Genomic DNA, 21,122 nt, shown 5'->3' on the forward strand with positions numbered 1-21,122 from the left:
AAGAATTTTAATTAAAGTAAAAGAATCACCTCTGTAAAATCAGGATGGTAAATACCTTACAGGGTAATCAGATTCAAAACATAGAGAATACCTCTAGGCAAAACCTTAAGTTACAAAAAGACAAAAAACCCCAGGAATATACATTCCCTCCAGCACAGCTATTTTAACAGCCATTAAACAAAAGGAAATCTAACGCATTTCTAGCTAGATTACTTACTAATTTAAGGAGTTATGAAGAGCATTCCTGATCTGTTCCCAGAAAAAGCATCACACAGACAGACCCTTTGTTTCCCCTCCCCCACCCCCCAGCTTTGAAAGTATCTTATCTCCTCATTGGTCATTTTGGTCAGGTGCCAGCGAGGTTATCTTAGCTTCTTAACCCTTTACAGGTGAAAGGGTTTTGCCTCTGGCCAGGAGGGATTTTATAGTTCTGTATACAGAAAGGTGGTTACCCTTCCCTTTATATTTATGACACAGCCAAAGATGTCAAGGGTACAACAGGTTTCAGAGTAGCAACCGCGTTAGTCTGTATTCGCAAAAAGAAAAGGAGTACTTGTGGTACCTTAGAGACTAACCAATTTATTTGAGCATAAGCTTTCGTGAGCTGCAGCTCACTTAATCGGATGCAGTGTTCCAACCACACATTTAATGCCTCATGCACACCAAGGATCACAAGGGAAGCAGGGAGCGCAGAGCTGGCTCAACCTAACCAAAGATTCACCCAACCCAGCATTCTGTCCCTTTGTGCTACTAGACTATTGTAAATGGACCACAGCAGGGCCAGGATCTAGTCTACTTTGAGTCTTTGTTCTTAGCTACATAGCACAAGATAAACAAGAAGGTATCTAAGCTCTGATGTGTCCTGTACTGGAAGGATTGTTCTGCATCAACATGCTGGCTTCAGGTTCAAGGATGATTCTTTGACAACATCCACACAGATCCAGGCTGCTAATGATTCTCTCCCCACATCAGAAATCTGAAGATTTTTCTGCACTGAAGCCTTTCTCCACAGCAATGCAAGGGCACTTGGATACTGAACTTGGCATCTGCTTCTTACACAAAGCATTTAACTTTAGGGCTTTAACAGTAGGGCACCAGGGGGAAGGGCCTTTTCCAAACGGTATATGAAGCAGCAGAGAAATAACTAAACACCAACTTAGGTAAGATGTAACATCAAATGGCAAAAGCCAAGAGAACAAGTTCCTCAAATTGCACATCATATTAAACAGTAGTTAGGACTCTAGTTTATATTTTGATTTATATTTATTTCTAGAGTTAAAATCCAGTTTACAGTTTTACATAATTGTAGAAAACCATCGTTGAATTGTCTGATTAACAATGTTTATATAATCTCATTCCCCTAGCTGCTTCAATTAAATAATTAAATTTCCATCAGTTAAAAAAGTTAAACATTTGTATTAAAAAATATTCATCTGAACTTATCTACCCCAGATCCCCCAAAAGCCCACTTTTAATTACTGTAATTTTAATGGATTTAAATTTTGTTCAACTTCTTTATGCTCAGGAGCATGAGCACCAAATTCCGCCCATGGGGACACTTGTTCTTCCACTGCCTGCCACCATTCACCACATTGTGCACGAACAAGGTTACATTTCTTCAGGAGCTAATACTGGGATACATGTTGCCACAACAATACTTAGCATTTATATAGCACTTTACAAACATCAGTCAATCCTCGGCAACAACAATGTGAGATAGGTAGGCAGGCAAGCAGGCGTGCATTACTTGCAACAAGCATGGTAAGTGCTTCCCCAGTACTGTTAACTAATTAACTAACAGTACTGTCAATAACAGGCCTACTTCTTCACTTTACTAGGTTGTTATTCAGGAATGTTCAAACAGAAAGGCACTTCAATGTTCACAATAGAAAGTAGAGAATCTAAGCTCCAAAACATTCTAGCCTACTTCATGCCTTGTCAGAACCCACTCTTTTACTGGTTCAGAATTTCTTGCTCTGCCTGCCAATCCACAACAAAGTAACGAGAGATCAAAACGTTCCAAAGGTAGTTCTCTTAAGACATTACAACTTAAATAGGAATTTAAAACATATGCAAACCTTGAAGGGAACATTCAACTATTATTATCCAACTTGTTTCACCCTCTTGCCTCATTCCACAGATAGCAATAATACAAGTGTGCATGTGTAAGACTGAAAAATCACTTTATAATCTGATCTAAGTGTTGGACAGTTTTCCTTTTACACTCTAATGGAAAACTAAAGATTTAGTTTTAGATTGAGGGGCTCAAGGCACATTAGTGAACTGACTGATCTGAGAAGACTTTGGCACCTCACAGGATCTGTGGACAATCAAGGACAGTGTACTTTTACACAGTCCCAAAGAATGGGGGATACATTTTTTTTACCTCAAGATAACATCAAAGAGTTATTTCAGGCTCTGCGCTCACAGAAGAAAAACATTTGCATATATAAATGAACAATTATTTTCCACTCAAAATGCATCTTCCGTCAACGGACTATCTTGTACACAGGGTCTCCAACCTGAAGCGTTCCAGTTTTATCAATTCCATAATACCATCCAAACCAAGGGTGGGATTTGTAAAGATGTCGCTCAGAAGGATCGCACAAACGGTAACTGCACAGAGAAAATGATCATTATTAATCACTTAAGGAAAAACACAGCTTCAAGAAGTAGAGAAAAAAAAGGGAGGGGGTTGTTTTAAGTTGGAGGAAACACAACAGAATAAGAAAAGGAGTACTTGTGGCACCTTAGAGACTAACCAATTTATTTGAGCATGAGCTTTCGTGAGCTACAGCTCACTTCATCGGATGCATACCGTGGAAACTGCAGCAGACTTTATATACACACAGAGAATATGAAACAATACCTCCTCCCGCCCCACTGTCCTGCTGGTAATAGCTTATCTAAAGTGATCATCAGGTTGGGCCATTTCCAGCACAAATCCAGGTTTTCTCACCCTCCACCCCCCCACACAAATTCACTCTCCTGCTGGTGATAGCCCATCCAAAGTGACAACTCTTTACACAATGTGCATGATAATCAAGTTGGGCCATTTCCAGCACAAATCCAGGTTCTCTCACCCCCTCACCCCCCTCCCAAAAACCACACACAAACTCACTATCCTGCTGGTAATAGCTCATCCAAAGTGACCACTCTCCCTACAATGTGCATGATAATCAAGGTGGGCCATTTCCAGCACAAATCCAGGTTTTCTCACATCTCCCCCCCCCCCCCCCATACACACACAAACTCACTCTCCTGCTGGTAATAGCTCATCCAAACTGACCACTCTCCAAGTTTAAATCCAAGTTAAACCAGAACGTCGGGGGGGGGGGGGGAGGGGGTAGGAAAAAACGAGGGGAAATAGGCTGCCTTGCATAATGACTTAGCCACTCCCAGTCTCTATTTAAGCCTAAATTAATAGTATCCAATTTGCAAATGAATTCCAATTCAGCAGTTTCTCGCTGGAGTCTGGATTTGAAGTTTTTTTGTTTTAAGATAGCGACCTTCATGTCTGTGATTGCGTGACCAGAGAGATTGAAGTGTTCTCCGACTGGTTTATGAATGTTGTTATATAATGAACTTATATATAATGGTTATATAATGGTTTATGAATGTTATTATATAATGAACTTATATAAGTACCCAGATTCTGTGTATGTGTTTAAGACATAAATAGAATCCACAGACATTATGCCCTAGGTAACAGAGGTTAATGGGGTTTTTTGAAGTAACTTTAATATCATCCCTTCATTGTAAATTAGCAGTAGATCATGTTCTGGGATACTCTTCACTCATCTCTCTTCATACCACTACCACTATTTAAAAAAACTGAACAAAAACTTAAACACTTAAAGAAATATGCAGCATTTAAATACACAAGCAGCCCAGCACATATGGGCTGCCCTACAGTAGTGCACCCTGGACAAATGCAGTGGCGGAAAATAAATGGTTATAAATAAATAGGTCTGTTTCAAGGTTCCATGGAATTATGAAGAGTAAAGGTAATTTTTGTTGAAGTACAATAAGATGTGAATAAAGTTTTATGGCACATCAAAAATTTAGGATGGAATAGTCAATAGATTTTCTTTTGGCAAACACAATGAACTGAACTTAGTGAGGCTACTGCTGTGAGTAAATTATCTCACACACGCATAACAGTTTTCGGGGCTTAAGTACCAGTACAGTTTAAATAGCAGTAAACTAGTTAACACTGCTGGAAGGAGATTATCTGGGTGCACTGACAGATCTGACAATTCAATTCTTAGTTCAGCGTGCAGAGGCAGGAAAGAAAGCTGATAAGATGCTGGCTGTATTAAGGGTCCAAAACTGCAGACCCTTACACACTTGCCTAATTTTACTACCGTGAGTAATCCCATTGATTTCAAGAGAAAGTTAAGGATGATTGGGGTAAGTTATTGCAAGATTGGGGCCTTGAAGTATACAAGTCAAAGGACACATGGCTTTACAGGGCGAAGGTTAGAGAACACTTGAAGTATGCTCTCTCATTTTGGTCATTTTAATGGATGCAAGCTAGTTAGACGGGTGACAATGTAGGACAGGTAAGATAATTAATGGAATGGAGCAGCTCACATGAGAGACTGACTGATCATTGTCACGCACACAAGTAGCTGAAAGCCCCAAGCTATTGAATGGGTCTGACAGTTGGGCCAAATAACTCACCATCTGTGAAAAAAAATGAAGAGTCCTTTTGGCACCAGATTAACAAATTTATTTGGGCATAAGCTTTCGTGGGCTAGAACCCACTTCATCAGATGTATGAAGTAAAAGATACAGTATAAATACATGAAAGGATGTGTTAGGTCAGTCTAACAAGATAAATCAATTAACACAAGGATACCATGGGAGGAGAAATAAATTTTGAAGGGGTAAGAGAGTAGTCCATTACAGACAGTTGACAAGAAGGTGTGAGTAACAGTAGGGAGAAATTAGCATTGGGGAAATTAAGTTTAGATTTGGTAATGACCCAACCACACCCAGTCTTTATTCAGGCCTAATCTGATGGTATCTAGTTTGTAAATTAATTCCAGTTCTGCAGCTTCACGCTGGAGTCTGTTTTTGAAGTTTTTTGTTGAAGAATTGCCACTTTGAGGTCTGTTATTGAGTGACCAGAGAGATGAAGTGTTCTCCTACTGGTTTTTGAATGTTATGATTCCTGATGTCTGATTTATGTCCATATATTCTTTTGCGTAGAAACTGCCATGTTTGGCCAATGTACTTGGCAGAAGGGCATTGCTGGCACATGATGGCATAGATCACATTGGTAGATATATATCCTTTCATGTATTTATACCTGCTCCTGTATCTTTTACTTCACACATCTGATGAAGTGAGTTCTAGCCCACAAAAGTTTACGCCCAAATAAATGTGTTAGTCTCTAAGGTGTCAGAAGGATGCCTCGATTTTTTTTGCTGATACAGACTAACATGGCTACCACTGAAACCTGTCACCATCTGTGTGCAGTCTCCCTCAAAGAACCAATGAAACCGTTGCATGCAAATTAGATGTAGACTAAGGGTGATGACTGGTTGCGTTACCTGTGGTATCACAATGGTCTAGGGACTCTTGGCATGGATGCTTAACTATAGCTGTACACCACATGGGTGTATTTCGTAAAGTCAAAATGGCTCAGAACTTAAAAACTGGCCAGCACTTCCGGTGATGATTGAACCTGATGATATTCTAAACAAAGAGAGCTCTCAGCCATGTTTTTAACTGTTTCCATCACTTCACACTGACTCAACAGACATTCTAGGGTTCACTGTGACATTCCTGTAATCTATTATATAGACTACACACACTGCAACCTTAATAAAGTCAAGCACTCAGTAGTCAGAAAATGCCAGAATAAAGGTTGCCTGTGCTATCTTAATTTGGGTATGCATCATGACAGTCTTTAATTACATGATCACTATTATTTTTTCCTCCCTCCATCCCACTACTTTTCAGTCCCAGTATTCTTGCCCAGCCAGTCCCAGAATCTACTAACTCCTCATCCCATCTTAGTTTCCTCCCTCTCCCATCTACTAGCTCCCAGTCTTCCTTCCTCGGCTCCCAGCTGCAGTCTCCTTGCAAGCCAATTGCAGTCCGTCCATTTTCTCCCCTCCCCATCTCCTTGCCCAACCAGTCTCAATTCCCTCCCCTGCCAACTACCAGTCCCCCTCCTTTCCTGCCCCACCAGTCTCCAGTCCCAATTTCTACCCCCACCTCCCACAGGGTCCAGCTCTTGTCCACTCTGCATTCAAATCTGAATCAGGCAGTTTCCTCCTCCACTATGCCCCAGCCCAGCAGGGGTTCATTTAGAGCACAGGAGAGAAAGTCTCCCTGCTCTCAGTTCAGGTGCCCAGACCTGGACCTAGGCCCATCCCACAGCAGCCCAAAGCTTGAATTGCAGGAGAAGTCCTGCTCAGCCTCAGGCAGGAGAATGACTAGTGCAGACAGAATCTTCAGGGAATGTATCTGGTAAAATTCTATGAAGTCTCTACTGAAAGTTTTCAAAGGCTTATAATTTGGCCTCATATGGGAGGATTTTCACAGGGATAGCAAGAGGCACATTCCTGAAATAAAGCCCCACCACCACATGTGAAGACCCTCATCTAAAGCATGGGGGCACTAGAGCTTTACAAAGAAAAGATCACCAAAGTTTGGGGGAGGGGGGAGTGTTAAATATGGGGAAAACATTTTTCTCTAGCCTCATTCTCAGAAATGGCTAAATCTCTGGCTAAAATCCAACCCCACTCTCTCCCAAACAACAAAAACAAAGCCTGCCTAAGGCAGACACCTACCATGCAAAACTTCAGCCCAAGTAGTTAAAGTTTGGCAAAGTTATAAGTAACTGAAAAAGGGTTCTTCAAATGGGAAGTGTGAGGCGACCTTAAGAAAGGTGATGCTACTTACATCACCAATAATACTCTTTGTCTCTAACACACACACACACAAACTATAGTTTATCTATTTGTAGGACAGATATAAATGATTACCAGCTACAATTAGACAGTTAAATTATGCAATGTAAAAGATTGTATACTTTGGGTCCAGTCTTTGCCTAGACTATACAGGCGCACTATACTGAAAAGTGGATCAAGGAGTCCTATATATAGGATGTGGGTGGAGGAGAGTTTTAATGAGTCCTCTTTTCAATATAGTGCATAGGCAAGGACTGAACCCAAAAGTTTGCAATTTAAAAGGTTGTATGAGTACACGCAACACACGTTTCAAATGCCTTCTTTTTAAGATAACTGCTGAATCAAGATGAGACACTATTATTTTTGCTACCTTTTCAGTGTTTCCAGTGGCTCCTTTCTGTCAATGATCCCAGTTTCCGGATCAACAGTTGTTAAAATACACCTGTAATGATAGACAATGTTAGGCAACAGCAGTTACTCAATATTTATTTGTCCTTCAAATATATTCTTAAACCCTTACCTGGGGCAAGCCATTGTCCCTTTCATCTGCACATTACCAATTTGTATCTTATTCCAGGAATCCTAAGGGAAATGTAAACATTGATATAATATTATATTTTCACAATATTTGCATTTAAATATTTCCCAGAAGTTGGCTTTGAGCACGGTCATTACTATAAGACGAAGCATCATTTTACAGCATCATGCTTTCTTGCATCCTCATAATAAGAGCTAGAATAGATATGCTATTATTTTTAATAAAACATGTTATCATTGCATTTGTCAACATCAGTATATTAATCATCTACTCAAAGCAGACTGATCAGTTTTGCAAAAGTTACAGGGTCAGCTGCATGCATTACCAAATTGCTTCAGATACACGCCACTAAAAGGTGACAACCAGATCATTTAAAATGTGCCTGTCTTAAACCAGACATGGTTTTTATTAAAAACCCGTAATTTACCAAACATAAAATGCAGGTTAATACAAAAAGGGAGAACCAAAAAAGCCTTCTGCAGAGTGTATTTTCTAGTCATGAGTGTTTGTGTTCCGATTTCACAATTGATAATTAACACTATTTAATCTAAAAAATTTTAAGTTAACTACAGTTCCACAAAACGTTATCAATGAAAACAAGCAAAGTCAGTCTTCACTTATCAGCCCAGAAGATTCCTAATGCAATCCTACTTGGAAGACAGAGGCACAATCCTGCAATGGGAATTTTAGGTCCTCAGGAGCAAAGAGGAACTCTCCAGAGTGAACCCAAACATGTAAAATCTGCACCACTCCACCATGTAAACCCACAGTTTTATCTACACTAATTAAATGTTGAAAGTTAGAGAACCAATAAATATGCAGCAGTTATGGTACTATTGGACCATCAGAATGAGCTTTTATTTATAAGCAAAATGTGATAAAATATCACACACACTCACTCCCAAATTTTTTTTTCCTCTATCATTAGACGTCTTATACTGTACATAAGATTTCCCATTTGAGGTCTAAAGGCAAGCATGAAGTCCCAGCCTCACATTTTCAATACATTCCTTTTATGCTTCACTAGGTTGCATAAATATCAATTAATATCCACAAACCTATTATCTCCCTTTAAACTTTGCAAGCATTTATAGTATAATTTCTCAGGCTCTATTTGTACCTGGGAGTCAGCGACTGGTGGCCAGATGTGCCAGGGCAAACCCCAAGATAGCTGCTTTCCTTATATGTATTTGGGGTTTACACCATTGCAGCTACACCAGTCACTGGCTATTGATGGCTAAATCAGAGTTAATCCCAAGTACAGCCAAGGCTTTAGATGTTCTTTGGACTCTATATCCCAAGGAAATAGGGTTCTGAAGAACACATCCAACACTCAGAACAAATAGCAATTAAAGTACTGTAGATCAGGGTTTTTCAAACTTTGGGTTGCGACCCACTACTGGGTCACGGCACGTAGACTCTGGGTCGCTCTGGTCAGCACCACCGACCGGGACGTTAAAAGTTCTGTCAGCAGTGCTGCCCAGCTAAGGCAGGCTAGTGCCTATCTGTTTTGACACTGCGCTGAGCCCTGGAAGTAGCCAGCAGTGGGTCCAGCTTCTAGGCAGGGGGGCCACGGGGCTCCGCGCACTGCCCCCACCCCAGGCACTGGCTCCGCACTCCCATTGGCTGGGAACCACCAATGGGAACTGGGGGGGTGGAGGGGAGACGGTGCCTGCAGGAGAGAGTTGCGTGAAGCCGCTTTTGCGCCTCTGCCTAGGAGCCGGACCTGCTGCTGGCCACTTCTGGGGCGCAGCGCAGTCCGCGGTGCCAGGACAGGCGGGAAGCCTGCCTCTGCATCCTGGCTGTGCTGCTGACCGGGAGCCACCAGAGGTAACTCTGCACCCCAATCCTCTGCCCCAGCCCTGAGCTCCCCCACAAACCTGGAACCCCTTCCTGCACCCCAAACTCCTCATCCCCGGCCCCAGCCCAGAGCCTGCACCCCAGCCCAGAGTCCTGACCTCCTCCTGACCCCCAACCCCTCTGCCCCAGCCTTGAGCCCCTCTCACACCCCAATCCCCTCATCCCCAGCTCCACTGGGTGGCGGGCATCAGCAATTTTCTTCAACTGGGTCCCCAGAAAAAAAAGTTTTAAAATCACTGCTGCAGATCATTTACCTCCTCATAAGCACTGCAACCCGTAACCACAATATTTGGTCTGAAGTTCTGTATTTTAACTTTCTTCTCCAGCCTAGTATTTAGATCTTCCAACGAAGCTTCTGAGAGGATCATGGCCGGGCTGCAGTCAGGATAGGCAATCTACAAAAATGAAGGCAAATAAATCCTAATGCTCCTACAAGAAAATGCTTCTCAACAGTCAAAGTCTGCAGAACTTTCGATGGCCAAGAAACAGATAACTGTGAACTGATGGCCATATATTTAGCCACATAGTTTTATGTTGTTGTAGTCACATTCTTAAGACTCAGGGGCAGTATTTTGAGAAGTGAAATAATTTGCCCCTTCCCAGCATAGTAGCCATTGTAAATTAATAGTAAAGTTTGACCAAATACAAATTTCCATTTATAAGTTGTTTATAAAATATCAATAATAGATGGAAGAATATTACAGACACGAGTTTTCCGTGTTGCAGATATCAGTAGAAGATATTACAGAAGGTTATAAGCAACCCATTGAGTTGTTGGACTCTAACAATCTCTAATCAATTAACCATTTGATAAAACATCTATTAATCATTTACTACTATTTTATAAAATGATTTATAAATGGAATTTTCATATAAAAGGTGACCCCTATTTAATTACGAAGTCCAGAACTATTATTTTTCTAATTTTTTTTCTGCAAGTCAAGTGTTTCCTTCAGCCCACAGAGAGCCTAGTTCCTAATTCTCTACCCTTCTTTGCATACCACTTGGTCAGCATGAAGTTTATTTGCATATTTATAGTTCTCTGCCTAGGGATGTCTTTCTCTGGAGTGTCAGAAAAAAAGACAATTCCCTTTCCTGTCCCCAGACTTACAAATAGCAAACTGACTATGTTTTTCAATATTTCCTTATTTCAATCTATATCAAATGAGATTTTCTGATAGACTGAATCCACTCTATCACAAACTCTGGGTAAGAGATTTACTCAACAAACATTATCAAAATTAAGTTGCAATTGATCATTAATGGCACTGACTTTTTGTCATGGAGGCTGCCACTTTGGCAAAAAGCGTTACTAAATAATACTTTAAGAAAACTCCCTCTGCACACATCCGTACATGGGACAAGCGTAAAAGACTTTGAAGGCAGTTTTCAGGAGAGTTTCAGTGCACACTGAAAGTCTCCCTTCCCTCCCAAACCATCCTTTTTTCCTTGCACACATTGTACAAAATCTGTAAAATGACAGGTAGTCTGTACCTCCCCTCTCTCAAATAAGTGAAAATGTGCAATGAAATTTGTTTACATTGCTCTATCCTCCACATTAACATCAACAGCACCACGCTGTGCTCCCTGAGTACCTGCATCTGCCGAATTAGCACCTTACAGTATCTTCTGTTTCAGTGAGCGCTTCATTGAAACCATTACCCCTCTTAATGGTCTTAATTAGTCTTCATTTACTTGTCAAGAAGACACACACAGAGAGTAGAGATTTTAATATAACTTCTTGTACATGTTTTCTGTTTAAGCAACAACACCAGGTAAAATGCTGATGCTCAATAAACAACAACACTCACAGCTGCAGGGCAGGGTACTCAATCTGCATCTCCATGCACTACCAAAGCCAACTATACTCCAGGGGGAACTCTTACCTGGAGAAGGAGAGATACTGTTTTCAACACCCAGCTCCCTTGAGGATTTTGCTTAGGGGAGGTACAGTGGAGGATGGGAACGAGAGGGAGGAAGGGCAGCTGTCCATTCCTGACCCCAGGAAGCAGAGGCTGCCAAAGGAGTGCACTGATTTAGCACATCACCCAACTTCCCTGCCCTTGTACCCGGTTTCTAATGCAGTGGTTGCAGGCCCACTCCAAGGGAGAGGGGATTGTGGGCAGCTTGTGCTGCCATAACCCTCTTTTGTGTGGGCTTTCCTCAGTGGAAGCACTAACCCTCTGATTAACACAGGGCTCAATCCAGCCACTATAGTATCTGTAAACAAAATAGAAGTAAAGACCGTTCATATTAGAACAGTGCTGCACAGAACCAGGGATAGAGACAGCAGAGGGAGTTTCAGGACACATTGAATTTATCAATAAACTGCCTTCAAAAACCCCAGCATCTCTCATTCATTAAAGTGCATCAGGAGTTCCCCTTAGTCACATGCTGGGTCACTTCTTGTCAAAATGACAGCCTCAGATTCTGTAGCTCTTCGTGTTCAATAACTTTAATTGATTTAAAACACCATTTAAGCAAGCGAGCAAACCCATGGGACTGCTCATATGCATGAAGTAGGTATTTCAGTATGACCAGGCTTCCCCATAGAACAAGTATTACAATAGGAGGGTTGGGTGGGAAGGAAGACACACACAAAAAAGGATTATCGAGGAAAACTTTCACCTAACCTCATCTGTGGATCGGAAAGTGGTGAATACGTCTCTGGACTTCCTAGGGGCCATGTGTGGCTCAAAATGCACCAGTCGATATGACTGTGTATTCAAGAAGGTGGTGAACCACTGAGCTGCCTCATCTCCACAGTCCCTGCCTTGGATATCCAATCCAAACAGCCTAAAAGAAGCGTGAGATAGTTTAAAAGCAGAGAACTCAAGTGGACTTATTTTCATCTCCACAATCCAAAATCAAACATCTTGCTTTTATAAAACAAAGAAAAAGATGCCGTCAATGAGCTCTCTGAGTGACGATAAAGAGATTAAATATGGAATTTTTGGATTCCGACTAATTGTAAGTTCAATTCTGGACCCACTAAGACATTCTGTGCAAATGTTTAAAAAATCCAAACAAATCCAGTACATGCAACGCCAGTTCCTTGCAGACAAGCAACCAGAACAGTGGTACTGATAAATACAGTAATCAAATTTCCCACCTGTTAGGGATTGAACAAGTTAGGCTGAGTTAACTGTTACAACAATGTACTGTAATACACAACATCCATTTGCCATGCTAGATTTAAAAGAAAAAAGTGAGATTTATTCTACACACTTGTGTCAATAATACCAAGTATAATTCCACTCCATTTTTCATTTTTAAAAGACAGAAAACCTTTACCAAAAGATACACCAATTTAGATTTGATCAATTTAAGCAAGCGAATGACAGTTTTCAAGAGCAGTTAGTCACTGTCGATCAACATTTGTTAATCCCATCCCTTGTGATTAAGGAAGTGTTGCCTCAAATTCTAGGGGCATAAGAATTTAGACAAAAATGAGAGATTATGCCACCTAAAGATTACATCAGGTGACACTTTTATCAACACAAAGATAGTCTTTCTGTTCCTTAAGCATTTTTTATTAAGGGGCAAGGATAGACGATACCATAGTTAAGGCTGCAAGATGGTTTCTGTTTAAAGCGGATATTGCGTCCTTTTTTTAAATCCACATACTCAGTCAAATTAGCTTGAGAATGGGTTTGTCAATTCAGAAGCCAGAGTAGAGTGCGTGAAACAAATTTAGAGTCATTTGATCCTGCAGTTCCTGACAAAATAACCCCTCATTTTGGGGGAGGGCTGTGTAAGTCCAACATTTTCCCAACACAGGAAGGTAAAAATAGGGTGATATATGAAACTTGTCTCTCTGAAGTACCCCTTATTATAAATGTGTGCAAAGCCCTGAGTTATGGAATGAGATAGAATCACAGAACCATAGGGTCAGAAGGGACAACAAGGATCATCTAGTTAGGGGGCCCTACCAACAGGACAACAACTATAATGGCTACCATAGTCCTCTGACACCATTTCTCAGCCTGCGTGGAGTAAGGGGTGGGGACAGAAGGAATCAGAAACTCCTGCTGAGGCAAATAGTGAGGCTGGTGTATGGGGTGAGCTAAACAAGTGACCAACCAGAGCTGCACATCCCCCAACACTGCACAGCCTGAGACATTGTTTTAGTTTCAGTTTTAAAACTTAACTGTGGGAGCTACCCCTGGAGTCCCTGTGAGAATCCCACTGCCCACAAAGGGAATCGAGCTCTATGGCAGTTAGAGTTGCCAGACATCCAGTTTTCGACTGGAAAGCCCAGTCAAAAAGGGACTCTTGTGGCTCCGGTCAACATGGCCTAATGAGCCACTAAAAGTCTGGACGGTGGCACACCGGTGGCTCCCTGCCTGCCCTAGCTCCACATGGTTCCCAGAAGCAGCCACCAGGTCCCTGCGGCCCTTAAGCGCATGGGCAGCCAGGGCGGCACCGCACACTGCCCTGCCCCCAGAGCTGGCTCCACAGCTCTCATTGGCCGGGAACCACGACCAATGGTAGCTGCGGGGGCGGTGCCTGCAGGTGCCAGGGCAGGGCATGGAGCCTCCCTGGCCCCCCATGTGCCATGGGGCTGCAGAGACCTGGTGGCCGCTTCCTGGGAGCTGCAGTAAGTTCACATGGGGGTCCCAAAATATGTAGCGTGGGGAGTGGAGGTTGTTGTTTTTGTATAAACACCCCAATGTAGATTCACTCCATCATGACAGAATGGCAGCCAAGACATATTGAAGGGGTGTTGTGATTGTGACCCCATGCACCAGATCGCAATGCTGCTCACTCGAGTGGGTGAAGTTCTTTCAATTCATGCACAAATCTGCACCAGTGAATGAGTAGACAGAGACAGTCCTCACAAACAGTTGAGATTTACGTTGCCTTCCCAATAGAATCAAGAAGAAAGGAGAGTACTGGCCAGGTACAGAAACGAATTCCTTTTCCAATAGGAGTAAACAAGCTGGGATGCAAATTTACTGCAGAGATATGTATTGCAGGGAACATCACTGAAGTGTATTCTTATTCAAATTAGAAGACAGGGGCCCAGAAGTGTATGTCTGTGTAGGGTCTGATGATGGATTAATCCAGCCCTGCAGGCCAGTGGCTCTCAACTTTCCAGACTAGTGTACCACTTTCAGGAGTCTGATTCGTCTTGTGGACCCCAAGTTTCACCTCACTTAAAAACTACTTTCTTACAAAATCAGACATCAAAATACCAAAGTTTCACAGTACGCTATTACTGAAAAGTTGCTTACTTTCTCATTTTTACCATATAAATTATAAAATAAATCAACGGGAATATAAATATTGTATTTACATTTCAGCATACAGTATATAGAGCAGTATAAACAAGTCATTGTCTCTATGAATTTTTAGTACTGACTTTGCTAGTGCTTTTTATATACCTGTTGTAAAACTAGGCAAATATCTAGATGAGTTGATATACCCCCTGGAAAACATCTGTGTAACCAAAGAAATACACATACCCTTGCTTGAGAACCACTGCTGCAGGCTAAGGATAGGGGGAGTCAGCATAGCATGAGCCCTGGTGGGAGTCTCGGATGGAGAGACTGCACAGAGGGACAGGAACCTACGGGGAGCTCTTCTCTCCATCAGGGCAAGGAAACAAACCTATGGGGGCCCCTCTTCCCCAGCCCAAGAAGCTCTAGGACCACCCTTTGTCCCAGTGCAGTCCTGAGGGAAGTTACTCAGCAACTTACCTCTCTGGCTGCTACCCTAGAGACTCCAGCTCCGAGCCCTGTCACAAGGAAAACCTGCTTGGCACTGTCACAGGGCTTTCCCAAGGCAGGCTGTCTGCCAGGGGAGGAGGAGAGTTGCAGATCCATCTGTCTCACAGCCCTAGCTCTTTGCCCCTCACCCTCCACTGCCAGCAGCTCCACCTCCCTTCCCCTATTTCAGGCTGCAGGACAGGGGCCCCAGCCCTGCCTCCCAGCACAGAAAGTTCCCAACTGGGTGGACACAAGCAGCCCACAGGAGATTCCAAAGGAGCCCAGTGGTGGTGGCTAGCAATTTTTGGGCTACTTTTTCACATAATCAGAAAGCCTGATAGAAGACAGGAGAGGACCCTGCCCCTGCAGCCCCCAGGTAAGAGGGCTAAGAGAGGTAAGAGGGCTTTTTTGTTTAAGCTGGCCAACAACACAGCACTGCAACACTCCATCTCAGGACTCAGCCTTAACATACAATTTGCCTAAGAAGGTGCCAGGGATGGAGCCGGGGGTTAGGATGAGTTGCGAGTGTTGGGAAGTTAGGGAATGATTTATTTTTTACTTATTTATTTACTTATAACCTTAACCCCTTCCTTCCCCAGATCCTATTTTCCTGTACCCAATAAAGTCCCCCTTTGCTATGCTGTTATTTTGGGTGTGTCAATCCTTTGCAGGGGGTTGTGTTTGTTTGCTTTATTGTCCCTTGTATAGTGGGCTTTATATTTCTTGCCAGCTACCACTACCATTTAATTCTCTCAAAGAACAGCAGAGCAATGAGTCACAGTGGGTGGAGGCACCAGGCACCAGAAGAGAACCCAGAACCTAATCCTGGAAGGAAAAAGAGGATACGCCACTCCGAACATCAGTGATAGCAAGCACCAAATAGAAGGGGGGGAGCTCGAACCACAGCACAGAGGAGGGACTACAAACTTTTTTTTTAAATGACATTTTCTCTGAAAAGTGAAATATTGTGGATCAGATCTTAGAATACATAGAAGACAGATTTTAAAAAGATAATGCTATTTTCCCCCCAAGCGTTCCATCGTAAACAGCATCACCGTCAATTTATATCCATCTTATGTAAATTAAAAAGAAAAACTGAACTACAACAGTTAATAGTTAAATAGTTAATAGTAGTTTCCATAGCAACAATTTACACTTAGAGTTGGCAAATATAGTTCCTTATAAAGCTGCTTTATTCTCAACGCCAGCAGCTAGAAGAATTGGTACTCTAATGTCTTCTGCTATCCAAAGGAGAAGCCCTTGGCACCACGCTCATGTGGGTTACCAACATTTACAGCTGCCACAATATTCTTAAATGTAACTGACATTTTAACAGGGAAAAAGTGTTCTTCCCTTTTCTGCTAGGCACTGGCCATTTTCCAAGGTAGATTTCAGTACAGGTAAAATACCTAATGTCATAAATTCCAGTTTACCAATTCTATGTGATGTTGCACATCACACAGAATTTGCTTATTGGAAATCAAGAAATAGCTACATACATGACCAAGATTTTCAAATGCAAACACGCAGCCAAGCTAAATGCAGAATAGACAGTAAATAGGCATGAGTAATTTGGCAGATATAGTGTATAATCTCTGATAACCTTGATGTCCTCTCCGAAAATTTGACTTCAATAATAAGTGGACTTATTAAAAAATTAAGGCCAGAAGGAACCATTATGATAACATAGCCTGACCTCTTGCATAACACAGACCATAGCATTTCACCCAGTAATTCCTGCATCAAGCCCATTAAGGTACATTACACTTTCTTTGTAAAATACTGAAAGAAAAGCATATTAAATTAAAGTTAGTACTTCAAAAAGAAAAATCTTCCTCTAATACCTGCAATTGTGCACTGAATTCTTCCTGGAGAGTTTGACTAGAACACGCAGTTCCTTCATTTCTGGAGCATTCAGGGTTAAGTAGCCATTTTCACAGTTTACGGAAATCAGGACCAGCCGAGGCTCCTGTCGGGCAGTAACCATATGTCCATCCTCATTAATCAGAAGCCAAAACCTGCAATTTAAAAGGGAATGAAATATATTAAACATTTTACTTACACAGCACCATCAATGATCAAGACACTGGAGTGCAAAGAGAGAGATTTCCTGATGCACAGAGCTTAGACATTTTCTTCTTATCATAACTACTCAGGTTTTTCCTTAGCAAGTCTGATGTCCCTCCCCTTTATGCCCTGTACAATGCAGTGATGTCTCTCATTAAAAAGACTATTACTAAAACTAATAAGCTATAGCACAACTGGGGGCGGGTGGGGGAAATCCCCGGACAGCTCCGATCCCCAGCAGCTCCTCAGCTGCCACGGTTGGCAGGGGATCCCCGAAGCTCCCCAGTCCGTGGGTGCTGGGGACCCCCAGAGCTCCCCAGCCACCAAGGGCAGTGGGTGGCTGGGGCATCCCAGGCAGCTCCTCAGCTAATGCTGCCGGTGGGAGAATCCCCGGGAGCTCCCCAGCTGCCACAGGCGGGGTCCCTCCCAGCCACAGCAGGGCAGGGTGCTCGACCCTCCTCCCTACCCGTTTTGTCATGGACATTTTCAGTCAAAGTCAGAGACAGGTCACAGCTCCCCTGAATTTTTGTTAAATTGCCCCTGACCTGTCCCCGACTTTGACTAAAAACGTCCACGACAAAATCGTAGCCTTAAACATGAGAGTCGCATCTTGAGTTTTAGTCTCGATCTCCTTGGGTGAATCAGAGAGACCGGGTGGGTGAGGGAATCTCTTTTATTGGACCAACATCTGCTGGTGAGAGAGACAAGCCCTCAGAGCTAGGCAGAGCTCCCCTTCCAGCCAGGGAAAGGGCCTCCCCCTGGCACAGCCTCCCCCTGACTGCAAGGGGCTTCACTGGGGCCCTTGAAGCACGGGTCAACCTCTCACGCCGAACAACCTCTTCCCCTTCGCCTCCAGGGGGCGGCGGGGGCGAAGCGGGCGGGCGGGGGCGACACGGCCTGTGTGGGGCGCTTCTAAGGGGCCTGGAAGCTCCCGCAGCGCCCCGGCCCCCGGGCGGTACCTGTCCCGCATCTCCCCGCTGCGCAGCCCCAGCGCCGTCACCTCGGCCCGCCGCAGGGCCACCCCGCGGCAGGACTTCACCGGGTAGACGAAGAGGCCGGACACCGTCCCCACCCGCTGCAGCCGGGGGCTGCCCGCCCGCCGCCCGGCCCAGCGCCACACCGCGGCCCCCAGCAGGGCGGCCAGGGCCAGCGCGCCGGCGGCGCCGAGCCAGGCGGCCTGGGACTGGGGCAGCGGCGGGAGGAGGCCGGAGCCCCCCAGGGCCCAGCTGGATCCGCTCATGGCGACTGAGGCGAGGGGGGCGGAGGCCGCGGCTGATGAGGACGGGGCGGGTCCGGGCTGCCACCGTCCCGCCCCTCCCTGCCGGCCCCCCGGCCCCTGCCCAGCCCCCGGGGCCGAGCGGTCCTGCCTCCCGCCCGCTCACCCCAGCCGGCCCCGCTCTCCAGGCGCTGGAAACAGCCGTTGCGAGGTTGCCGGGGCGGGAAAAGCCGCCGCCGCTGCCCCGGACCCACTCGCGCCGTGCAGAGCCTCCGCCCGCGCCCCTCGCCCGGGCATCGGCCTTCCTAGCTCAGCGCCCACGTCTCCTTGTCGGAAAGCTGGAAATCGCCCTCTAACGTCCATCGCCCCCGCCCCATATACCCCGAGGGTTATGGCGGGACGGCGAGCCCCCTACTTCCCATTGCAGCGTGGAGACGGGCCTGTGGAGAACCCCTCGTCCTCGGGGGAAAGAACCTGGCTCTGGGTCGCGTTGACGAGGGGCTAAAGCCGCGAACCACTCCAGGGAAGCGAGTGGATTTCTAAAGGGGCGGTGGAAGCCCGGGAGATGAGACTGGAGGCATGCCTACGCGATAGGCTTAAGTGCACTTAAGTAAGTAGTGCGGGGGCTGAAGAGGGGCAGTGTGCTGGGCTGAGCGCTCAGCTCCCCCTGGGAGCCCACTTGCCCCCAAGGGTCTCAGCTACCCGCTTTTGGCTAGGAACGGAGGGCAGCCTCCCCGGGCTTCTTGGCTCCCTAAGTGGGGAGCCTCCAGGCAGCAGCCAGGTTGGGAGCAGGGAGCCAGGGTTTCTTGTCAATTTCGTAGTTCCAGCATGGAGCTGTGAAATAGACAAGACAGGCAACTCTGGATGTAGTAAAACACTGTGTACATAGACACTGTCTCCTCCTAAGTACACTGACATAAGCCCTACTTCTCTCCTGAAGGTGGAGTTACTATGTGGGTGTACTAGGGCACTTACATCAAGGGGATAAGGCTGTTGTGTATACACTGACATAATTAGGTAAACATAAACTGCCTTTCAAGGACCTAATTGTGTAGGGCAAACCAGGCCTCAGAATCTGCTGGTTGAGCCATGCAGAGGTTCTCCCTTGTCCACTGAGTCTCAGCTGGGATAGCTAACATTACACTCACGGTTGATACTTTGTCCCCTTAGCCAGGAAAAAAAAGGTACAATTCTTGAACCTACAATTCTAGGTTCTGGCATAGTTATATATTTGCAACATGACTGATCATAGTCAGCCCACACCAGTTACTGTAAAATACCTTCACTATCGTGTAACGCTCTTCACTGGGAGACCAATACCACTTGATAGTTGATTTCTCTGTAAAGTTTCCCTGAATCATTAATTTCCCACTTCAAAATTGGCCACGACAAATTTCCAACCAGCATCACACTGAGCTTACATATAGAAGCAAAGGCAAAACCTGTCCTTCTCTGAGGCACTCCACAACCCATGTAACTCATGACTTGGCCCTGTGCCCGTTGTTGTCAGACATCACTGGTGTGGTGCTCTGATCAATGCTGATAACAGTCGGCTGCGTGTGTGTGTTCTCCCTGTGTGCTATCCCAGCTCTGTGCAGCTAGCTGGCACAGCAGATCTCGAGCAAACTGCCCAATGACCACAGACTCTAATAGGTACGAAGGCACCCAGCCAGGTTTATTGACAAATGAAACACAGTTTCTAGCTCCCCGGATCAGATGTCTACAGTTCTGCTAGTACATATGTGGTCCCTGACAATGGACCGGCTCAGTCAGTGGCGGGATTTGCCACTGCACCTTAGGCCAGACAAAGACACCCACTCAGGGATGCATTCTTATACACAGGTACAAACCTGGTTACGCATCACTGAACTCACTCAGGTACAGCCCCTCTATGCATTAGGGTGTTGCCATTCTCCTGGTACAGGTTGGTTCGAACAAATAAGTCCATCCATCGTATTGTCTATCCATCATATTGTCCTGTCTTTAAGCTGGGTGTGCCTGTTCCTTGTTGTCTGTGTGGGATGTGTTTGTACCAAGCTGTTCTGATGCCGTCCTGGCTCACGTTCATCTTATTAGTGCTTACATGTGTATATGTGCTTTTAGCAGCCTTCCTCTTGCCAACTTCTGTGAGCAGGGCCTGCCTCTGGCTCACAGCCTAGCTTTGCTTTATGTTAGCAACGTCTTGACCATTACTTCAGTTCAGGCCTCATACCGGGCCTCTGATACCAAGGGTTTTATGTCTCAGGGCCTCATCTTACTATACCCGTCTCCAAAAGCAGGACCAGAGGGAAAGGCAACAGATCACCATCAGACTGCAACTCCAAACTTTTCAGCATTGGTACACAAATCAGTTATGGGGAAGGATTTGTGCCTCTATTTCCAAGAAAACTCTAGGGAAGTCCTAGCCTGAAACAGATTCCCCACCAGGAATTCTTCCTGCCACACCTCATGGAGGAGTTCAACACCTGTACCACCCAAAAATAAGAGAGAAAAAGGAAAGGTGCCTGAACTGAAGATTGTATAGCCACCACCAATGTTCTTAATAATCAGAAACAGTATTTTATAGAAATAAAATGAGAATTATCTTTGCTTCCACCATAGCTTTACAAAGTTGATATGCTTTACATGTCGTTTTCAAGGGTGATCAAATGTACCATGGTGGATGGACAGGATGTTAGAACTGGTATGGATTAGGGAGGCACTGCTATAGAAGAGCTGAGCATGCCCCCATGCAGGCTGGCACTGATGGTAGCATGCTGAGGGAGCCGAGAAAGCTGGATTGATATAGACAGGGCATTTGC

The 21,122-nt window shown here is 44.6% G+C and overlaps 1 protein-coding gene across 1 annotated transcript; it reads right to left on the minus strand.

The window, feature by feature from the left end:
* Positions 1-1,244: 1,244 nt before the first annotated feature.
* MTARC2 (mitochondrial amidoxime reducing component 2) lies at positions 1,245-18,377 on the minus strand. The gene is made up of 7 exons (XM_073338836.1): positions 18,065-18,377; positions 16,883-17,056; positions 11,961-12,123; positions 9,582-9,722; positions 7,450-7,511; positions 7,300-7,371; positions 1,245-2,616 (listed from the first exon to the last, which is right to left on the minus strand). The coding sequence occupies exons 1-7, from the start codon at positions 18,343-18,345 to the stop codon at positions 2,490-2,492; spliced, it is 1,020 nt and encodes a 339-aa protein (XP_073194937.1). The 5' UTR covers positions 18,346-18,377; the 3' UTR covers positions 1,245-2,489.
* Between the last annotated feature and the right edge of the window lie 2,745 nt (positions 18,378-21,122).

This window comes from Lepidochelys kempii, chromosome 3 (assembly GCF_965140265.1).
Source record: "Lepidochelys kempii isolate rLepKem1 chromosome 3, rLepKem1.hap2, whole genome shotgun sequence".
NCBI classification, from domain to species: domain Eukaryota; kingdom Metazoa; phylum Chordata; order Testudines; family Cheloniidae; genus Lepidochelys; species Lepidochelys kempii.

Excerpts from the sequence above, each read along its gene's own strand:
- MTARC2 (XM_073338836.1), bottom strand. The coding sequence starts at position 18,345 with ATGAGCGGATCCAGCTGGGCCCTGGGGGGCTCCGGCCTCCTCCCGCCG. Across the intron at positions 9,723-11,960 it reads CTTTCCGATCCACAGATGAG|ATTGCCTATCCTGACTGCAG; the intron begins GTTAGGTGAAAG and ends TCATTTTTGTAG. Across the intron at positions 7,512-9,581 it reads GTTGCAGTGCTTATGAGGAG|GATTCCTGGAATAAGATACA; the intron begins GTAAATGATCTG and ends CATTTCCCTTAG.